We start from the raw sequence: 23,276 nt of genomic DNA, 5'->3' as shown, positions 1-23,276 counted from the left end.
AATTAGGCACTGATATTTTCAAAACAGTCTCCAGATGCTTTTAATAAATCTATGTAGATTTTAAAACTTGAGGTTCTAGTCATATTTGTAAATTGTAATTCTTGAAATTCTACTCTTTTTACCTTAGTTTTCTTGACTACATAGCTCCCGTGCTTGGACAGATTTTGCAGGTTTTATCTGTTTTGGGATCAATAAATAGGCTTATCATTTTCTTTCCTTCTCATTTGTTTGTGTCCATCAGATGAAACTGTCCATGCCATGACTTTCTGCTTTAGGTATTGCTTTGATAATATCTATATGAAGTAAGTTCCCAGAACCTGCCAGGACACATAATTTCTCTGTGCCGTATCTCTCCTGGCTCATTTGTCTTTTTTATTCAGAGATATATAAAAGAGACTCCTCAATATAGTGAGGTAGATGAGAAGGTAAGAGTGAACAAGACAGTCACAGTTTTCTTTTGCACCATTCCTTCTTGAGGTGAGTAATTGGGGCATATGATATGGTGGCTTTTTATGTGTAGAACTGGTGTCAGGATTTTTCCAGACCTTGTCTTTCTAGTAATAACTGTTCCAACTTCTATAAAAGATAAACTGAACTCTCAAAATTGCGTATGGGTACTAAATGCCACACAGAAGTTATCCTAAGCATTTCTCCACATGTATTTGTGAATGTATATTTTTTTGTTGTTGTTGATTTTATGGGTAGAGGAGCAAAGGGAATAGTCTTCTCTTATGAAGAGAAAAGAAATATAGAATCTCAGAAGCTGTGACTGTTCTCCCATCTAATAAAGAGTAAAGGAATATAGAATCTCAGGAGCTGTGACTGTTCTCCCAAGTGGGACAGTACAGGAAGTGGTCCCTTTATCTTATTGTGTTCATTGAAGCTTTATAGGCCTGTGTCATAAATATTCTGAATGTTTCTCCACAGATTTCTTTAAGAGTGACTGAGGAGGCAAAATGGCTCACTTCTCATTGTGGATCAAAGCCAGTTTTATCATCATGTTGGCATTTTATTTTTCCTCTGGTGAGTACATTTTGTAATTCTGGGTTCATTTCTCACATCCTAGGAAATGCAGGCAAGATTTGATGTCACCTAGGAATATAATTGGTTGTTGCATTTGTTTTAGCATACTTGAATTGGTAAATCAAATAAACACAGGACAAATGCCCTTTTAAAGTAACATTGGTGAATCTCCCTCCTCATATTACAAAAGGAGAAAAACTATAGTTAATATGAATGGCCACCGAATTGGGTTTAAGTGACTCAACTGGAATTCTTTCTCTGCTGTGCAGGTCATATTCTCCAGCGGAATTTGTTAGAATAAAGTTTCAGGTTTGATACTTTTAGTTATCAATTCTAATATCAAAATACGGTACCAAGTAAGTCTCATTGATAATTTTGGGATAGTCAGTCTGCCTTAAATCCAAAAATTATCTATTACTGTTATTATGAATGAAGTATGTGGGAACTAGAAAAAGCTTTGAAAATAGAGCAGAAAGCTTGACGCTCAATTCTGATTGACTTCGCTCTATATTCACAAGTCATTGTCTTCCTTTGTCATCAGTTTCCTCATCTATAACATGTAGATAACAAGGAAAATGATATCTTCAAGGGATGGTTCTGTGGGGTTAAAAGATGTAATGCATTTGAGACTGAGCGAGATCAACTATAGGAATCAGGGTTGCTCTAGTGTTTCAATCTGACTTTCCCAAAGACAGTCAGTGCCAGAGGAGGCTCACTTGATGGCTTGTAGTTTCCTCATTGAAAGACCTGCATCTGTATTGTCTTTTAAGAGATGTAGATATATCATAGGAGATACTAAGTTTTTAATCTTTTTTATTGGTGCAGATACTGTAATGTCTCAGTTGCTTGACAACAGGACACCAGTAAGTTACCTCGAATTTCTTAGAAAGTCAAAAACATTTAATATTTATAAAATATTGTTATTGTATAATTAAACATTATATGGAAAAATGTTTACTATGTATTAAACAGTGAAAGTGTCAGTTATTGACCCTCTTTTGGAGGTGCTATACAAGTTCCAGCACTCCAAAAGTACTCTTATTCATGCAGACATTCCTCTTCTTTAGCTTTATGGTACTATATGTCATGGAAGTGCAAGAGATAATCTAATTGTTTATATTTTAGCATTAAATTGTTCCCAAGATTTTGCAATTACAGATAATGCTTTAGTAAATAACCTTGTGCATATCTATTTCCAAAGCAAATTTCTAGACGTGGGAATCCTAGGATAAAAGGTAAAAGATAGGTAATTTTGCTAGATATTGCCATAAATTTAACTATATTGGAAAAAATTATTCTCTAGTTTTCATTATCCTTAAAAATGAGAGTGCCTTGGTCTTCACAGCCTTGTCACCAGAGTGATCTGTCAAGGATTTTTTATTTGCATAAATTTATGGGTTATATGTATAATTTTGTTACATTCATAGATTGTGTAGTGGTGAAGTCAAGGCTTTTAGGGTATCCATCACTCAAATAAAGTACATTAGATCCATTAAGTGATTTCCCATCATCCTTTCCACTCCTTCACTCTGCTGAGTCTCCATTGTCTATCACTCCACATTCTATGTCCATGTGCACACCCTATTTTCCTCCCACTTACAGGTGAGAACATGTAGAATTTGTCTTGTTTTTTGTCTGATTTGTTTCACTTGATAAGAGTTCCCAGTTTCATCTATGTTGCTGCAAAATACCTGATTTCATTCTTATTTTTTGACAATTAGTATCCTGTTGGGTATATATACAACATTCTCATTGACCAAGCATGCTGACGAACACTTAGGTTGATTTAATACCTTTGTTATTTTAAATAGTGCTGTAATAAACATGTGAATACAGGTATGTTTTTGATATAATGATTTCATTTCATTGCATAGATACTCAGTGGTAACAGCTGTAGTGAATGATAGTTTTATTTTCAGTTTTTTGAGAAATCTCCATTCTGTTTTTCATACAGATTTTATTCATTTACATTACGATCAACAGTGTTTAAGAGTTCCCCTTTTGCCACATCTTCACCAACATCTGTTATTTTGGTCTTTTTAATAATAGCCATGCTGACTGGTATAAGATGATATATCTTTGTGGTTTTAATTTGCAGTTCTCTGGTAATTAGTGGTGTTGAACATTTTTTCATAAGTGTGCTGGAGCATTTATATGCCTTCCTTTGAAAAATGTCTGTTTTTGACCTTTACCCGATTTTTAGTAAGATCAACAGTCTTTTGGTTGTTCAGTTTTTTGAGTTCTTTGTAAATTCCAGATATTAGTCTCCTGTAACTGTTTCTATTTTACATTGCATCATTGTGCCTCTCACATTTTTCTTACTATTTTAGCTTCCTGTTTGTTATTTTTTTCAAGAAACCTAAATTTTGATATACTATTTATTAAATTTATTGTATTCATATGTGGCTTTATGTTTGTAAGTATCTTCTTTGTGCTTTTTGCTTAATAGCAAAAATTAAACATTTTTTTAAACTGTTTAATTTGGTTATTTAGGACTTTTTAATTGGAAATTCCGTTTTGTTTTTTTTTGAGACAGAGTCTAGCTCTGTTGCCCAGGCTGGAGCGCAGGGGCGTGATCTCGGCTCACTGCAAGCTCCGCCTCCTGGGTTCACGCCATTCTCCTGCCTCAGCCTCCCGAGTAGCTAGGACTACCCACCACCACACCCGGCTAATTTTTTGTATTTTTAGTAGAGATGGGGTTTCACTGTGTTAGCCAGGATGGTCTCAATCTCCTGACCTCGGAATCCGCCCTCCTCGGCCTCCCAAAGTGCTGGGATTACAGGCGTGAGCCACCACGCCCGTCCCTGGAAATTCATTTATTTATCTTGTTTCATTTTTGTTGATAAACATATTTAAGGCTATGAGTTTTCCTTTGAGCACTGCTTTCAAATGCATCAAATTCAATCTAATACAGATTTTTATCATTTTAATTTTATTTTGGGATTACTCTAATTTCATTATATATTTTCCCTTTCCTCTCAAATGTTGTTGAAAATATTCTTATTTTTTCCCAGTGTGATGGGATTTTTTTTTTCTGATTTTGTTATCTTTTTTTTTATTGTATTCAATTGTGATTAGAGTGCTATTTATATTACTTTCAATGAATGGGGCTTACTGATGATTCTTTATTATCTCATTTAGAATAATTTTTACTAATGTCAGTTATGTACTTGAGGAGAAGGTGTATGGTTATTATCAGAGTATATCATTTGATATGTATCCATAAATATTTGTTGTGTTTATATTGTTTAGTCTTTGTATTCTAATCTGTTTATGCACTGATCTGTCTTATACTGTAGGTGGTGTGTTGCAATCTCCTATTATTATTGTGTGTATGTCTATTTCTGTTACCTCTATGAGCTTTTGTTTTATATCTGTGCCTTCTCAGTTATATAATATATAGATATTCTTAACTGTCATATCTTTCTTATGAATTGTAGCTTCTAGCATTATAAAGTATCATACCTTGTAATATTTAATGACTTTTAACTTGAACTCTACTTTGTTTTATAGTGGAAGTCCAATACATGCTTTCAGATCCTATCCTTATACTTGGCACATATTTGCAAACTTTTTATTTTTAATGTTTAAGTTCACTTAGTCTTGGGTGTATATTATATATATTCCATACATTGGGTATTTGTATGTGTGCCAAATTGAAAATGTTTTTATTTTAATTAGTAAATATTGCTCTTTCTTGCTTATTGATATGACACAAATTTGGCTTCAATAATTACATATAACGTTTTGTTAAAATTACTATGTTTTTATGCTATATTATTGTTACTTATCTCCTGTGTGATTCTTTGTTTTTGTGTTCAATAATGCATTTTACATTAAGAAAGCTTTCATATTTGTTCTAGTGATTAGTCTTGTACTTACACCTTTTAAATGTGTGTAGTTCTCTGTTTTTTAGAAATATTTGTTTATTGAGTGTGTCTTATTTGCCTAGGTTTCATGGTATTTCTTCCCTCTTGCCTATTTCCTATACACAAGCAATGATTTCATTAGACTCTCTTTATCCTGCTCTTCCTTTTTTTCCTAAAAATTGTAAGATATAACTTTTTCAGAATGCATAAACTTTATATATTATTTCACATTTTATCCACTTGTGTTTTAGTATTAAATAAAAATTAAATATATTAAATTCCCATGATCATTCATTTGAAAAATATTGCCCAATAGTCTCTTGTTAGATAAAGCTTGCCCATTAAAAGATGCTAAGTAAGGCTCAATGTTGCCTAAGTAAGTGTAGTTTTCCTTTTGCGTCAATATTCATTGAGGTCTATTCTTTATTGGGCACATTTTATTTATTTCTTTTTTTCAACTTTTATTTTAAGTTCAGGGATACAAGTGCGGGTGTTATAAAGATATATGCACACGTATGTTCATTGCAGTACTATTCACGATATTTATTTCTGACATATGTTCACTCTAACTTGTATTTCTTTCTTGATTTTAATCAAGTATTATTTCACATATTTTTCAACAAATCAATTTCTATTCTGAACCTCAACTTTAAATTCAAGGAGCTTGTTTTAACATACTCAAGTATTTGCTGGAGATTATTTAATTCATTTTTGATTGTTTCAATAAAGTTTTCTTCTACTTCATGGATTTCTATTTTTGAGGCTAGGAGTTTCGGCTGCAGCTATGTGACTCTCAATTTTCTTCCTTGTTTATTTTCTTAAAAATGTTTTATTTAGATTAAGACCACATTTGCTTCCTATATTGTGGACACAGTGGTTGTCAGTGTGGGTTGGTTTACATAGTTCCCAGTGAAAAAGAGTCCTTTTCAGTCAGTACAGCAAAATGTAGTTACTTCAGTAAGGTGATGACAGGTAAGTGAGTGAGTGAGGGTGTGTGTTGTTATCCTTTTGCACCCTTTTTTAAAAATTTTATTTCTTTTCATGTCTAATTATGCATAGATACGTAGATATCCTTTTGCACTCTTTACTCCTCTTTTGTATTGCATTATTCTAAAAGCCCTCCACATGCTTCCTTTTACTTTTACCACACTGTCTCTTAAGGGTATCTTTCTCCACTCACCACCACTTCCCAATTTTTTTCCTTTCTTCTTGTGGAGAATGACTTTCTGAAACTTCTACCTTAATTTCACTTACTTTTTATATCCTTCCCTCTAAACATGTCCTTGACTACCAGGTCTGTATTACAGATTTTAGTGAATGATGGACTTTAGTCGATTTTCACCTCATCTTAGATCTTCAGCGCCCCTCTTCTCTTTGTAGTTTATTATAGGATATAAATTTTTCCTCTGTCGCCTCCCTTCAGCCCTGTTTCACCATCCACTGTACTTTGCAGGAAGCTTGCTTGCACTGGGAGTTCAAGTAATAATTATTTCAAAATTCGGTGATTGTTTTATACACATAAGTAGTAAATAGACAGTTTTATTCTGTCTTCTAATATGCTGAGTACAAGTAATTTATGTGATTTTGTTAGTTCCTCTTATTAGCTAGTATAGTTTTTGGATAATTCCACTAGAGAGATTTAGGTGGTCCCCATTACCTTTGGGCTACTTGAAAGTTCAATACATTTTAAAACATATCATTTAAATTTCTGCAGTCAGTTTTTTTTTTCATTTTTAAAAATTTTTGTGGGTACATAGTAAGTGTATATATATATGAGGTACATGAGATATTTTGATGTGGCATGCAATAGTGTAATTTTCACGTCAGAATAATTGGGATATCCATCTCAATCATTTATCCTTTGTGTTACAAAAAAATCAAATTATACTCTTTCAGTTATTTAAAATGTATAATACAATATTGTTGACTGTAGTCCCCTTGTTGTGCTATTAAATACTAGATCTTATTCATCCTATCTGACTCTATTTTTTATACCCATTAACCACCCCCACTCTCCGATCTCACTCTCATTACCCTTCCAAGACTCAGGTAACCATCATTCTACTTTCTATCTTCATAAGTTCAATTGTTTTAATTTTTAGCTCCCACGAATAAATGAGAACATGTGAATTCATCCTTATGTGCCTGGCTTCTTTAAATTAGCAGAATGACCTACAGTTTCATCTATGTTGTTGCAAATGATAGGATCTCATTATTTTTTATGGCTGAATAGTACTCCACTGTGCACAGGTGCCACATTTTCTTTCTTCATTCGTCTATTGATGAACACTTAGGCTGCTTTAAAATCTTGGTTATTGTAAATAGTGCTTCAATAAATATGAGAATGCAGATATCTTTTCAATATACTTATTTCCTTTCTTTTGAGTATATACCTAACAGTGTTGTTGCTGAATCATAAGGCAGTTCTACTTTTAGTTTTCTGAGAAACATCCATAATATTCTCCATAGTGTCTGTACTAATTTACATTTCCACCAACAGTGTATGAGGGTTCCCTTTTCTCCATATTCTCAACAGCATTTGTTACTGCCTGTCTTTTAGATACAAGCCATTTAAACTGGAGTGAGGTGTTATCTTATTGTAGTTTTGATTTCTCTGATGATGAATGATGTTGAGAACCTTTTCATATACCTGTTTGCCATTTATACGTCTCCTTTTAAGAAATGTCTATTCAGATGTTTTACCCACTTTTTACTCAGATTATGTGATTTTTTACTGTTGAGTGTTTTAAGCTCCTTATATTTTGGCTATTCTGAGAATGTTTTCTCCCATTCAGTGGGTTGTTTCTTCATTTTGTTGATTGTTTCCTTTGCTGTGCAGAAACTTTTTAACTTGATGTGATCTTGTTTTTGCTTTGGTTGCCTGTGCTTGTGGGATATTATTCAAGAAATATTTGCCCGGACCAATGTACTGGAGAATTTCTCCCCATGTTTCCTTTTAGTATTTTCCTAGGTTGAAGTCTTAGATTTAAGTCTGTAATCCACTTTGATTTCATTTTTGTGATGGTGGGAGATAGGAGTAAAGTTTCATTCTTCTGCAATATGGATATCCAGTTTTTCCTGCACCATTTATTGAAGAGAGTGTCCTTTCCCCAATGCATCTTTTTTTTTTTTTTTCAAGACGGAGATTCGCCATTGTTGCCCAGGCTGGAGTGCAATGGCGCAATCTTGGCTCACTGCAACCTCTGCCTCCGGGGTTCAAGCGATTCTCCTGCCTCAGCCTCCCAAGTAGCTGGGATTACAGGTGCACACCACCATGCCCAGCTAATTTTTTGTATTTTTAGTAGAGACAGGGTTTCACCATGGCCAGGCTGGTCTTGAACTTCTGACCTCAGGTGATCCGCCTGCCTTGGTCTTCCAGAATGCTGGGATTACAGGTGTGAGCCACCACGCCCGGCCTCCCCAATGCATCTTTTTGATACCTTTGTCAAAAATGAGTTCACTTTAGAAGTATGTATGTATTTCTGGGTTCTCTATCCTGTTCCATTGGTGTATGTATCTGTTTTTATATCAGTACCATGCTGTTTTGGTTGCTATAGTTCTTCTGTAGTATAATTTGAAATCTGGTAATGTGGTTTCTCTGGTTTTGTTCTTTTTGTTCAGGATAGGTTTGGCTGTTCCAGGTCTTTGTGATTCCTTGTAAATTTTAGATTTTTTTTTCTATTTTTGTGAAGAATGTCATTGGATTTTTGATAGGGATTGCATTGAATTTGTAAATTGCTTTCAGTAGTATGGACACTTTGACAATATTGATTCTTCCCATTCATGAACGTAGAATACCTCTTCATTTTTTTGTGTATTCCTTTCAATCTCCTGCATCACTGTTTTATAAATTTTCACTGTGGAAATATTTCATTTCTTTGGTTAAGTTTATTCCTAGTTATTTTATATTATTTGTAGCTATTTTAAATAAGATTACCTTCTTGATTTCTTTTTCAGATTGTTCACTGATGGCATATAGAAATGCTACTGATTTTTGGACATTGATTTTGTATCCTGCAATATTACTGAATTTATCGGTTCTAATGGTTTTCAGTTGCATCTTTAGGATTTTTCAAATATAAGATTACATAATCTGCAAACAAGGATAATTTAACTTCTTTCTTTCCAATTTAGATATGTTTTTATTTCTTCTCTTTTGTCTGATTTCTCTAGGTAGGACTTCCTGTACTATGTTGAATAACAGTGGTAAAAGTGGGCATCCTAGTCTTATTCAATATTTAAGAGGAAAGGGTTTCAGTTTTTCCCATTCAGTATGATAGCTGCTGTGGGCCTGTAGAACATGTCTTTTATTGTGTTGATATATGTTCCTTCTTACCAAGTTTTTTGAGGGTTTGAGAATTTCTGTCATGAAGGGATGTTGAATTTTTTCAAATGGTTTTTCAGGATCAGTAGAAATGATCATGTTTTTTGTTCTTAATTCTGTTGATATGATGTATCACATTGCCTAATTTGCATATACTGAAACATCTTTGCATCCCTGAGATGAATCCTACTTGGTCATGATGAAAAATCTTTTTAATGTGGTGTTGAATTCAGTTTGCTAGTATTTGTTAAAGATTTATACATCAATGCTCATCAGAGATATTGACCTGTGGTTTTCTTTTTTTTTTTTTTTTAATGTGTCTTTGTCTGATTTTGGTATCAGGGTAATATTGGGCTCATAGAATGAGTTTGGAAGTATTCTCTCGTTTATTTTTTTGGAATACTTTAAGTAGAATTGGTATCAGTTCTTCAAAAGTTTGGTAAAATTTAGCACTAAAGCCTATGAGTCTGTGGCTCTTCTTTGCTGAGAGACTTTTTATTACAGCTTCTATATCTTTACTTCTTATTGGCTATTCAGGTTTTCCATTTATTCATGGTTCAATCTTGGTAGATTGTGTGTTTCTAGGAATTTATTTATTTCTTTTAGGTTTTCCAATTTATTGGTAGATTATTGCTCAAAGTAGTTTCTAAGTATCCATTGAATGTCTGTGACATCGGTTGTAATGTGTCTTTTTTCATCTCTGATTTTATTTATTTGGGTATTCTTTCTTTTCTTCTTAGTCTAGCTAAATGTTTGTTGATTTTGTTTATCTTTTCAAAAAGCCAACTTTTTATTTCTTTGATATTTTGTACTTTTTTGTTTGAATTTCATTTATTTCTTCTCTAATCTTTATTATTTATTTTCTTCTATTAATTCACAGTTTGGTTTGCTCTTGCTTTTGTAGTTCTTTAGGATGCATATTTAGGTTGTTTATTTGAAGTTTTTCTATTTTTTTGATGTGGGCACTTATTGCTATAAACTTTCCTTTTGTTACTTCTTTTGCTGTATCCCCATAGATTTGAGTATGTTGTGTTTCCATTTTTATTTGTTTCACAGAAATTTTTAATTTTGTTCTTAATTTCTTTATTGACACATTTGGCGGGTCAAAGTCCCACTATCATTGTGCTCTCTCGTCACAAAGCATTCAGATATCTTCTGTGTGCCACACAGCTACTACCATTAGGTGGGTCACTGAAGAAATTATACAAACATTTCCAGGTGTTTATACAGTTTCCGAAGTTCTTCTTGGTGCTCTACCCGACTGTGGCCAAGCTGGTACGCTTTACTCTTCCCTCTTCTTTCCTAAAGCAGAAGGGGTTTCTCACCATGGCCACCAAGCTGAGAATGTGGTGGGTCACATCTGCAGCCAGCATGGCCCTGGTTCTCACCAAAGGCCTATGGCAAGTACTTCCTGGTTACCATTGATGATTATTTTGGGGCCCGGTGCTCTTAGTCAGAGGGTGATGAATCTTGTCAGGACTAGGTCCTTCTTTTCAAGGCAGCAGGTTTCCTTGGCTCAGGTGTGTCTAGAAATGTCATCCAAAAGCTAGGACTTAAATGGAGGCCCAAGATCTCTGCCTGGTGCTCTATTCTACTGTGCCTAAGCTGATACCCATGTTGCAAGACAAAGTCCTTTTTCCTCTTTCCTCTCCTCTCTTCCAGCAGAAAATAGGAGTCTCTCCTGGAGCTGTGAGTTACACTGCCTGGGACTGATACAAGCATTCCCTTGGCTGTCCCAGCTGGTGTCTCACTAGATCACATGCACCCCAAGTCCCCTGTCTCTGAGCCCAGAACTGCACCAGTACTAGCCCATGAATTGCGGTCCTTGTGGTTTATATAGCCTTTTAAATTTCTTTAGGACACTGGGGCACCTTAGCCCATGGTGGTGGAGCTAACCATAAAGAAAGTTATGACTGCTGGAACCGATTATTTCTTTCTGGTAAGGGCTGGTCTAAATGCTGACATGATGAGTGTTGGCTGAATTCTGTACTGGTTTGCTTTTTGCTATGACAGGGCAACACTGAACTCCAATGCAAAGTCACTCTATCACTGTACTTTCTCTTCACCAAGCATACAGATTTTCTCTCTATGCCACATGGCCACTGCCAGGGTGTTGGAGAAGCATGGTGCTGATGATTCAAGACAGTCTCTCCCATGTTTTTCAGTGCCTCTTTCCTTGATGTGATATTAAAACCAGATACTATGAATACTCACATAATTTTGGATTATTATGAAGGTGTTTCCTTGTGTCGATAATTGTTCAATTTGACGTTTTTGCAGTGGGGTACTATTGTTGGAGGGTTCTATTTGGCCACCTGGCTCCACCTCTCTCTTCAGTGTTTTTTTTTTTTTTTGGCTAAATAAATTTAGTGAGGCATACTTACATACCATATAATTTACCCAATTAAATAAATAATTTAATATCTTTTAAAAATTAGTTTACCAAGTGGTAAAATAATTACTGTAATTCAGTTTTAGAACATTTTTTATCACCATGATTAAGTTATATATGCCCTTTTACTGTTAGTCACCATTCCTTGTACCTCCTATTCCAGGGAACCACTAAGGTAATTTCTGTCTCTATAGATTTACTTTTTAAAGTTATTTTATACAAGTGGAATTGTATAATATATGTGCAGTGTTAATGGCTTCTTTACTTTGGTATCATGATTTCAAGGATCATTCATACTGTAGCATGAATCAGTACTTAATTTTTTTATCCATGAATAATATCCCATTAATTGAAGATATATCACTTTATTTATTTATGTATTTATTTATTTAGGAGATGATGAACATTTAGGTTCTTTTCATGTTTTGTCTATCATGAATGGATTTAAAGGTCTCAATGAGTTCTAACAACAGCAACAAAAATTTAAGAATTTACCTCTAAACCCATTGTAACAAAACCATAAGTCAATGAATTCAAAGAGGTGATCTTAAGAGTGCCAGAGAACAAAACCAATCATGTACAAAGAGATTGCAACTGATTTCTCAGCTTTAATAGAAGACAATGTTAGTCTTTAAAATAGATCCAAAAATCTTAAATAAAATCTTAGCATGAAAAATATAGCAATGTATAAATATATTGACAAAATACGACAGTTTCTTTTACTAGCAATCTATAATTGACTCAAATAAGGATATAATGATATGCCACATTAATGTGTTAAACATTAGAAAATATGTGATTCCAATAAGCAATTATTAAAGCTTTCAGGGAAAATAATCTATATTTGCTAGAATACTTTTAGAAAACCAAAATAGGTTATATTGTTTGTGCATATAAATTTCAGAAACTTCCAAAATTAAGTAATACCCATTTTTTTGAATTACTGCATATGCAGTGAATCTATGAAAAGAGCAACTGAATGATAAATAAATAATTGAGTTTAATGTTTGCCTATGAGATGGGAATGGAATGAGATTTGAAGAGAGAAATTGTAAGAGTAGTCTACAAAGGTTACGAAAATCTCCTATTTTTAAATTTTGTTTCCATTTACAGGGATGTTTGTTTCTTATGCACCTGTAATAAAAATATGTAGATTCTTTGTCTTTTCTATGTATGACATTTCATAACAAAATATTATTTTCAAGTGCGTACTCTCTGATTATTTTATATTCTCTCTCCATTTTACAGCCAAACTGTAAGGCATATGGAGAACCACCATTTGCTTGCACCAGGGAATACGATCCCGTCTGTGGATCTGATGGACTCTCCTATAGTAACAAATGCACATTTTGCCAGGAAGTAAGGTAAGGGCACAATAGTAAATATTTTTTCTTCTTGCTTATTAAAATAACAGTGTCAGTATGCTAGGGACTACTTAGTTCCTCTTAATCTACAAACATACACACAGTAAATAGCTTGTATTTTCTACTAAAACTTGAAACACTCTTAAACTTTAACCAGGAACCCCAGCCCTAAAGGTAGATTAACTTGAACTACATACATAATGGTACTGGCTTGTTTTCAAATACTCAAGTTAGTTAACCATACCAAAAATTATATAATCTTTAAAAATAACTAGAACTTGATTAATATGTTGTAAAGTGAGACTCAAGAGTTAAACTGTGTCTTTCTCATTCTCTCCTTCCTTGACTCAGGGTGGGTCTCTTTACTGAATCAGGACTGAGACAATAGCCCCACACAGAACAGAATACATTTGCAGGAGCTGGGAAATAGCAGAGTACACCTGTTTGAAGAAGTAAAGTCCAAGCTCTCCAACTTATATTTTACTTAAATGCTTAGTCACTGAGAAGCACTTTAGACATTATGGAGTATCACATGTTTTTTTTTCCTCTCTCTCTTTCCAGAGAAAATAAACCTCACGTTACTTTTAACCGCTGGGGCTCATGTTGACCTTTGTTGATGTGGTGCTATACATTCCTACAATATTTCTTGTAATCCTACTCCACTGTTGGATTCTACGGAATGTAGTTTGTAGTGCCTTAAATTCCTACAGAAGTAGATGAATCCTATTTTAGATGCAGTATAGATTATGAAAATTGGAATACTCTTGTAATTCCAAAGTACTACAATTTAAAAATTATAATTATCTGTCAGCGTTCAAATATTTGATGAAGCTCTGAAAAAAAACAGTAATATAATTGTGTATTTTAATGATGAAATATAGATATTTCTCAGTCAATAAATACTTTGCTCAATAAACTTGTTGCACTGTATTTACTTTATTAAAATCATTTTTACCTTTGTGGTTGCACACAAATGTATAATATAGCTAATGCTACTTAAAACAATGTTCTGTAAATTTGTTTTTAATGTACGAAAAAAAGTATAGGTACCTAAGACTCTCCAGATTATAATAAATCTAAATCTTCAGGACAAAGGTCTAGTGTCTAAATTTTAACCAGCACCCTAGGTGAGGCAAACATTGACAGAAACCTTTAGTCTTAAAAAAAGTTTAACATTGAGAGCAATCCAGCTTCCATACATATTTCAGAGAAATTTCACTGTATTTGTTCAGGTACAGGCTAAGCCTCCATATTAGTTATATAATATATATATAAATTATGACGAGGTGCGGTGGCTCATGCCTGTAATCCCAGCACTTTGGGAGGCCAAGGTGGGCGGATCACTTGAGGTCAGGAGTTCGAGACCAGTTTGGCCAAAGTGGTGAAACCCCGTCTCCACTAAAACACAAAAATTAGCCAGACGTGGTGGCACATGCCTGTAATCCCAGCTACTTGGGAGGCTGAGGCAGAAGAATCGCTTGAACCTGGGAGGCAGAGGCAGAGGTTGCAGGGAGCCAAGATCGTGCCATTGCACTCCAGCCTGGTCAACAAGAGGGAAACTCCGTCTCAAAAAAAAAAAAAAGAAAAGAAAAAGAAAGAAAAAGAAATAAGCAACATGGCACAAGCCAGGCAGAGAATCCACCTGAATAATGAAAGATTAGGGTGGGGGCTACCAGTTTTACATACCCTATTCAATATGGCACACCTGATCTGACCAGTCTTTTGCGCCCTATGTAAATCAGACACCTCCTCCTCCCTAGTTCATCTATAAAACCCCTGCATTTCGCCGCAGATGAGGCAACCCATTTCTTCTTCCAGGACCCCAGTCTGGAGCAGAGAGCTCTTCTTTTTCTTTTGTCTATTAAACTTCTGCTCTTAACCTCACTCTGTATGTCCACTTTCTTGATTTCCTCTGCCGTGAGACAATGAACCTCAGGTATCATCCCAGACAAGGAGGCTGTTTCATTATTTCATTGCTCAGATTTTGCTCAGATCCCTCTTAAACACAAATAAATCTTAGATTTGCTCATTTGAGGTAATTTTCTATATCTTGCAGGCATTTGTTATACCATTTCATTCTTTTTTCTCTTTTCCCTTCTGTGTATTTTCAAGTAGCCTGTCTTTGAACCCACTGATTCTTTTCTCTGCTTGATCCATTCTGCAGTTGAGAAACTGTAATTAATTTTTTAGTTCAGCAAATATATTTCTCAGGTCTAAGATTTCTGTTTGATTTCTAAAATTGATTTCAATATATTTGCCAAAAAATTATCTTGCTGCTTTAAATACTATCCTTGTCTTTAGCTTTTAATATTTTGACTATGATGTGTCTTTTTCTGTTGTTGTTTAATTTGCCTTAATTTAAGTTAATTCAGCTTTCTGGATATTTAGAATAGTGGTTTTAAAATCAAATTTTATAACATTTCAGTTATTATTACAGTCTATGGAAAGAAATCAAATGTTCATTAAGAGACAAATGGATAAAAACTGTGGTACGTACATATAATGTAATACTCTTCAGGTGGGATTTAAAAAAGAAACCATACCATTTATGACAACATGAATGAACCTGGAAGAGAGAAATACTACATGATTCCATTTACATAAGGACACTAAAATTGTTACATTTATAGGGGCAGAAAATAGAATGGTTTTTTTGTAGGGGACTGTAGGAGGGGAAAATGGGGAGTTAGTGTTCAGTGAGTGTAAAGGTAAAGCTATACGAGATGAATAAATTCTCGATATCTGCTGGAGAACATAGTATCTATGGGTAAATATTTGGTGTTGTGCACTTAAAAATTTATTAGGAGGTTAGAACTCACATTAAGTGGCTTTCTAATCAAAACAAAACTAAATAAACTAAACTAACTAACAAAAATTCCAAGGGGTGATAAGGAAACTTTGGAAGTCATGTATGGGTTCCTTACCTTGATTGTGGTGATAATATCTCAGGTGTATGCATATGCCAAAACACATCAAATTGTATATGTGAAATATATGCAGTTTTTCTTTTTAAAACACAACATAAATGTTCAACAATAGGGAAACTGTGAAATGAACACGATAGAGTATCATTTGCCCTTAGAAATTATTTATAAAATATATCATTGAAAAAAACAAGGTGTTATTCATTTGATAATTATCTTTCTGCCTTTTTCTCTTTCTCCTATTTTTCTGCTACTCCTATAATGTAAATGTTGGTTCATGTAATGGTGTCCTACATTTACAGAAGTTCTGTTCAACTTATCACATCATTTTTTTCCATTCTTCAAATTTCTTACTCTGTTGATCTAAATTCACTGATTCTTTCTTCTGCCATCTCAAGAATACTGTTGAGCCCTTCTAATACTTTTTGTTTTTACTATTGCATTTTTCTATTACTGAAATCCCATTTATTTATTCATCTATTTATTTTTTACAAGTAAGTTTTCAACTTTAATGTTATTCTCTTTTTGGTGAGAAACTGTCATTATACCATTCTTTACTTATTTAAACTTTTTTTTTTAGGCATTTAACTATATTTCTAAAAGCTGCTTTTATTTTATTGTCTGTTAGAATCAACATCTTAGCCCCCTCAAAGGCAATGCTGATTGCCTTGCTTCCCAACCCTTCCCTTGTATATGGAACATACTTTCCAATGACTTGTAATTCTCAATTTTTTGTCAAAAATGGGGCATTTTAATTACATTTAATAGAAAACCTATATACCAATCTCTCCACCACTAAATTCCTGGGGTTTCATGCTATTGCTTTTGGTTGTTGACCTGTCTATTTCTTCAGTGCATACCTGGAATTATTTAGTGAAATCTCTTACCCTAGAATACATACTCTCTGATGTTTCATTCTATATCTTGGATTTCTTTAGTGTTAAAAATCACTGGCAAAGTATAGAGTGTCAAATATAGTCCTCACATAACCAAATGTCAATCATTTTAGCAATTTACTTCTAATATTTATGATAAACCTATGAGATTAGAATTATTATTTTTATATTTAAAATGAGTAATCATTTATTGGAAAACATAGACTTTGAGTCTAGATTATTCAGTGATGGATGAGATTTGAACTGAACTCCCAAAACTCTTTCCACTGAATCAGCTGTAAAACTGGATCCTGAAGAAGGAAATGATAATTTATCTCCTTTACTTCAAAACCCATCAATGTCTCTCACCTACCTCTGAAGTAAATATCAAATTACTTAACATATAATTTAGGGTGATGGACTACCTGGTGTCAACTTTGATCCAAATTCTTGTTTATTTTCTTGTCCAAGAAATTTACATTCTGTACACTTTTTCAGGCTTTCCTACACCTGACTGCACCTAAGTTTCATCTAGGACCCTAAAACATATGCCAAGACCAGGACTCATTTATTAACACTTGGTTCACAATCCTGATGGTACCATGGTGCATCTTACAGGCTTAAAATTGTCTCCAGGTGATTCTAATATACATTTAGTTTGAAAAACTTCTAACAATTTAGAAATAAAATTTCCAGTCTTTCTTCTTTTTCTTGCTTGATTTTTGTATCCCTTTCCAATTCACCTGCTTAGAAGAAATAATTCACATATCTCCTCTATCTCAGGATCTATAACCGTACTTACTACCTTTTCTTTTCCTCATACTTCAGGGTTCATCAGTTCAAATTATCCCCAAGCCTCCTGCTGAGGGGAAATCTATTGAGGAGCATCTGTGAGACACTTCTCATGATCTACTTTACAGACTTCAGGGAGGCCAGAGAATACTTTTATCTTACTTGCCCAGAGCCATTCATCTTACCTCATAAAGCTTCTCACTCTCATATCAATAAAATACAGTTAGCTGGAGGGAGGTAGGTGGCTAGGGAGGAAACGTGCACAAGGTAATCAAAGTCTCCTGAGCTGTGGCTCCCACAGTACATTATTTCTCTGTGTAAGGTAGGTCACGTGGGGAATCTAGGGAGATAGCCCTGGTGTATACCATTGCTGTGAGGACTGCTCAAGAAATATCTTTTCCCATTTTTATCTGAATAAAACACAATTTCAAATGATTATTTTAAATGCAGCCAGGCTCCTTGTGGGCCACTCAACGTGTTGAGAAAGGTATGAGCTCATTCTCATGTCTTTACAGAGGACTTTTCTTGGGTTTTCTCTCACATCTCTAGGGAAGCCTTTTCTTTACATGTTATCTCTTGTTGAAAAATGGGGTTGGAAAAACAAGAGAGGAAAGAGTCTCTAGGAATCTAGTGAATTGGAGAAGTTTATTTACAAGAAAGAACTTACTAAAATTGAACCCTGGATTCCATTTGATCATCCATTAGAAATAAGTCATGTGTCCTTGTGCCATTTTAATAAATATTCTGAGCAGTTTTTTCCACAGACTTTATCAAATGTCTTTATTCTCATTATGGACCAAAACTGTTTTCATCATCTTGATCTTTGCTATTTATTCTGGTGAGTATATTTTTCATCCCATAGTGGAACACTTTATATATCCTTGAAATGCAGTAAACTTGCTGGTGTAACTTAGTAAAAATGTGGCTATTTTATTGTGTTTATTTTATTACTTATTTTACTTTATTTTATTTATTGTTTTATTGTGTTGTCAATTAGTAAAATGACACAGCATATTATAAATTATTTTAAAATATTTCATCAGTGCATTGTGTTTTCTAATTTCCCTCATTAGAAATTGGAGCCATAGTGAAGGCTTAGTATGGGCAATAGAATTTAGTTCTTTGTCTATTGCTAAACTAAAGAATTTTGACTAATCTGTTGTTGTTGTTATTTTTGGAAAATTAGATTCCATGGATGCTAAATACAATCTCTTCTAGATCTGGAATTCCTTGGCAATTTTATGTTTTATTTATTTTTAATTATCAACTCTGAGTCTCCAAAATTAAGACATTGTATAAGAAAAGAACTTATTCATAATGTAAATGACAAGTTATTTTTCTTAAAGATCAAGAAGTTCATGAATTTCAGAATGAGGTAGCTGTTAGGTATTCAGTTAGATATTCTGACATTTGAGCAGAATTTGTTCATATCTAAGCAACTTCACATAGGTTATTTTCATCACAACAAAGGACTTCTTGTATAAAGCTCTTAAAGTTGGTATCTGCAAGCAAGGTGTTAGGGTCACTTGCATACATTTCTACTACCAATGTATGTGTGGGCTTCTTACCTTTTTAAAACTTTCTTTGGTTGCAGCAGCCACCATTTTAAAACAACCACATAAAGAGAATTGGGTAAGTTACTACTGGTTAATCTGAAGTTTGAAAAATGAAAGTTTTAACTCTTTTTTAATTTTTCCAATCACAACATTGACCTAGCAAAAGTACAAAATACAGATTATTCAAAAAGTAAATATATATATGTATTGTCATTACACCAAGATCAATTAACATAAGCTAGCAAGCAATACAAAACCAATTTAATATCTGCACAAGGTAACAATGTGTTCATCTTATCCAATTTTTCAACCATTGGCAGTTACTTGCTGTTGTATACAACACAGATTTGTAAAAGTGTAAAGGTAGAATTGTCCATCCTAACAAAACAAAAGGCAATAAAGTAGCACCCCAACTATCAATTTGTGGGAAAATAAACTGTGATGACTTTTCTTTGTTCAGATAGTGGAACATTATATTTAGGTGAGAATAAGTGAAATACAGCTCTAGATGTCAGTATATACAAGAATGTGTGCAAAGCAAGTCATATAGGAATGCATATAGTATTGTTAGCTTTGTGTAAATTACCAAGATATCCAAAACTACAGAAAATACATAAATGTAGGAAATGAATATATTGACATGCAGTGAAATTATGAAGAGATACATGGATGGGTAAATAAATCACTTAGTTTGCTGATTTCCTTGAGTGTGGCAAGAGTAAGGGGGATGTGACATGGCAGAGAAGATCATGGGTGGTAGTAAAGGGTGGCTACATTATAGAAACTCATTCAGCCAGTTGCATGGCATTTTTCTTAACAGAAAACTCATGCAAATATTGATATTGTTTTATTATATACTGGGATGTGAGCACTTAACTGTTTGTCTTTCAACCTAAATATACATTATGTTTTCCTCAGTTTGGATGTATGACATTTCATATTATAAATTATGTTTTCTCTCTGTTTTACAGCCAGACTGCAGTACATATTTTATTCTTTTTCTTTTTTCTTTTTTTTTTTTTTGAGATGGAGTCTCGCTCTGTCGCCCAGGCTGGAGTGCTGTGGCTTGATCTTGGCTCACTGCAAGCTCCGCCTCCCGGGTTCATGCCATTCTCCTGCCTCAGCCTCCTGAGTAGCTGGGAATACAGGCACCCACCACCACGCTGGGTAATTTTTTTGTATTTTTAGTAGAGACGGGGTTTCACCGTGTTAGCCAGGATGGTCTCGATCTCCTGACCTCGTGATCCACCCATCTTGGCCTCCCAAAGTGCTGGGATTACAGGCGTGAGCCGCCGCACCCGGCCCATATTTTATTCTTATAAATATTTGCACAAAGGATTATTTTCCAGTGTGTGCAACCAATGGCATCACTTATTGTTATCTATGTTATTTTTGCACTTCACTGAAGTAAAAACACAATATTTAATATTTGCTTTTCCAAGTAGTGAAGAAATCATCACAAAAATAAGAGGGAAATTTATGTTCCTGGTAACCTAGGTACACCATACGCTAAAAATAACTGTAACATTTTTGCAAAAGCTAAGGGAACACATGCATACTTTTCCTTATGATTTTTATTTCTGAAAGTAGTATTTGAACTATCAATATAATCATGCTGGATGTTCTTCATACATATACATAAATTAATTTTAAATATTTTAATTAATTATTAATTACTAATGGCAAACTAGAAGCCATTATGATGTAATTCCAAACTGTGATGCTGAACAGTGTGTCTCTGTGGTGCCATGAAAATCAACTTTGCAGACCTCCAGCTACAGGGATCCTACCTGAGCAAGAACCAGACTGAGTGCTGCACTCTGAAATCCATCATAATAATACTAGGAAGAAAATCATGTGATTTTCAACATTGCCTCCTGAAACCATGATGGCTTTTCAAACATTTCTTAGAGTTCAGGGCAGTCAAGGACACCTCTACCCAGACTACCTTCCCTCTTTCCTTTACTCTGGAAAAGTTTGTGGTGTAAAGCTATCCCAACCTTTTATACCTTACTTCCAAATTTCTTGTATGGGAGTTAACTTTTATAAAATCTTTGCCCATTTAATCCCAAAATTATGTTTACCTCTTGGAGGACCTAGAATAACATAATATAATGCCATTCTTTTGTAGGTCTTGTCTGAAGATTGAGTCATAACTGAGCAAGTAGGAAGGGTGAAGTATCCCCATAATGAGGAAAGGACATATGTGGGGTTGAAGAGCCCGTGGGGCCCAGTTGCTGGTAGAAGTGAAGCATATCCTCTCCATTGTTTTCCAAGTTCAAATCCTCCTCGTTTAGAAGCATGCTGTGTACTACCAGGGAGTTCAGAGTGTTCTGTTAATGATTCATTTTTTTTTCTCTCTCTGACTCTCTCTACAGACAAAGTGGTGGCAAACTTAATTTTGTTCATTATGGTATATGCTGACATTTGCTGGAGCTGCACATTCCTATGGCTTCTATTGTGATACCATTTTGCAATGGATTCTACAAACAATTAGAGTCTCACAATCAGGGTCTTTGATTCCTAGAAGACCAAGTCAATTTTCTTATAGGACACAATATGAAATACCAAATATTCAATGCTCTTCTCTTTCCAACTCTTAGGTCTTAACATTGCAAGATTTTTTATTCTCTATCTTCAATTATTCAATGACAGCTTAAAAAACTATCTTAATTTTTTGTTTGATAATATAAAGCCTAATACAATGTAAATATATAAATATGCTCAATAAAGATGTTAAAATGTTTTATTATATTTATTAAAACGCCTTTTTGTTTATGGTAGTAGGTTAAGACGTATGTACATGTACGTATAAACAAAGAAATACTTTCCAAAGACCAAGTTTCACATTACTTAGGTGTTTATAAAACATACAGATACTTTAGATTTCCTCTGTTCTAAATATTCAGAATCTCCAGAAGAGATTTCTGAAAAGTTTTCTTGGTCACCATCAAACTTCATTTTACCTTCATCTACTTTAAGAACATCTATGGAAAGACCATGTACTCGACTTCAGAAACTGCCTCATGAAACAATCTAATCAATTTTATCTAAGTGGGTATTATAACTCAACTTGTTCAGTATAAACATAATCTAAAATCATGAGTGTGTAAATTATTATATATAAATTATAATATAATAATCTAAAATCATGATGTATAAATGATCATACACTGTAACATTGCACTTGTAAGCCCTGCATTTTTAAAGGCAACACCATTCTATAAAAGAATCACACACATACTATGATACAATTTATACTAGAGCTATGCTTATATTCCTTGAGGAATAATGTTAATAGCAAGAGTAAATACAAATATCTAAATAGAGGTGACTGTGTTATTTGGTCTAATAAACCATTTAGATTCCACAACAGTGATCCAATCCACCAAAAATGAATTGCTAACTACTAGAAGACAAAAAAATTACTCACAAACATACCCCAGATTCTCCTCAACTTATGATGGGGTTATGTTTCTATAAGCCCATTATAAGTTGAAAATATCATAAGACAAAAATGTATTTAATACCCTGATAAACCCATCATAAAGTTGAAAAATTATACAGATACTCCTAGACTTACAATGGGGTTATATCTTAATAAACCTATTGCAAAGTCAAAGAAACATAAGTAAACTCATCATAAGTCAGGGAAAACCTGTACTTCAAAATCTTTGAGATGTAATTCTCATGTGGAGATTCAGAAATGCCTTTAAACAGAAGGCATTTTAAATTCTTCTTCAAACAGAAGAAATGCCTTTTAATTTGTGAAGAAACACAACTCCGAACTGTCACATTCTCAAAAAGTTACTCAATAAAAGCTAGTAGGGAGTATCATCAGCAATAAGGTGGAGTGGCAGATACCAGCCTTCATCCTCCCACACACAAACACACGCATACAAACACAAAGACAGTTATCCGCAAACAAAAATAGCCTTTGAAGGGAGGGCCAAGGGTCCAATTAAGAATGTACAATAGTTTTTTTGTTCTTGTGATAGTTTACTGAGAATGATGATTTCCAATTTCATCCATGTCCCTACAAAGGACATGAACTCATCATTTTTTATGGCTGCATAGTATTCCATGGTGTATATGTGCCACATTTTCTTAATCCAGTCTGTCATTGTTGGACATTTGGGTTGGTTCCAAGTCTTTGC

The 23,276-nt window shown here is 34.0% G+C and overlaps 1 protein-coding gene across 3 annotated transcripts; it reads left to right on the top strand.

Moving 5' to 3' along the window:
• Positions 1-813: 813 nt before the first annotated feature.
• Positions 814-21,866, top strand: LOC129037271 (ovomucoid-like). Of its 3 annotated transcripts, XM_054489211.1 has the most exons (7): positions 828-1,023; positions 1,849-1,886; positions 12,857-12,972; positions 15,398-15,461; positions 17,600-18,401; positions 21,251-21,365; positions 21,498-21,866. In XM_054489211.1, the coding sequence occupies exons 1-5, from the start codon at positions 957-959 to the stop codon at positions 17,663-17,665; spliced, it is 351 nt and encodes a 116-aa protein (XP_054345186.1). In that variant the 5' UTR covers positions 828-956; the 3' UTR covers positions 17,666-18,401; positions 21,251-21,365; positions 21,498-21,866. The 3 variants fall into 3 exon arrangements, with proteins under 3 accessions (XP_054345187.1, XP_054345188.1, XP_054345186.1); XM_054489212.1 differs by lacking the exons at positions 15,398-15,461; positions 17,600-18,401; positions 21,251-21,365; positions 21,498-21,866 and adding an exon at positions 13,534-13,882 and having other exon boundaries at positions 814-1,023; XM_054489213.2 differs by lacking the exons at positions 15,398-15,461; positions 17,600-18,401; positions 21,251-21,365; positions 21,498-21,866 and adding an exon at positions 13,324-13,560 and having other exon boundaries at positions 826-1,023.
• The last annotated feature ends 1,410 nt before the right edge of the window (positions 21,867-23,276 follow it).

The sequence above is a fragment of the Pongo pygmaeus genome, chromosome 4 (assembly GCF_028885625.2).
Source record: "Pongo pygmaeus isolate AG05252 chromosome 4, NHGRI_mPonPyg2-v2.0_pri, whole genome shotgun sequence".
Taxonomy (NCBI): Eukaryota; Metazoa; Chordata; class Mammalia; order Primates; family Hominidae; genus Pongo; species Pongo pygmaeus.
The sequence above is the reverse complement of the archived record's forward strand: the minus strand, read 5'-3'. Positions and strand labels throughout refer to the sequence as shown.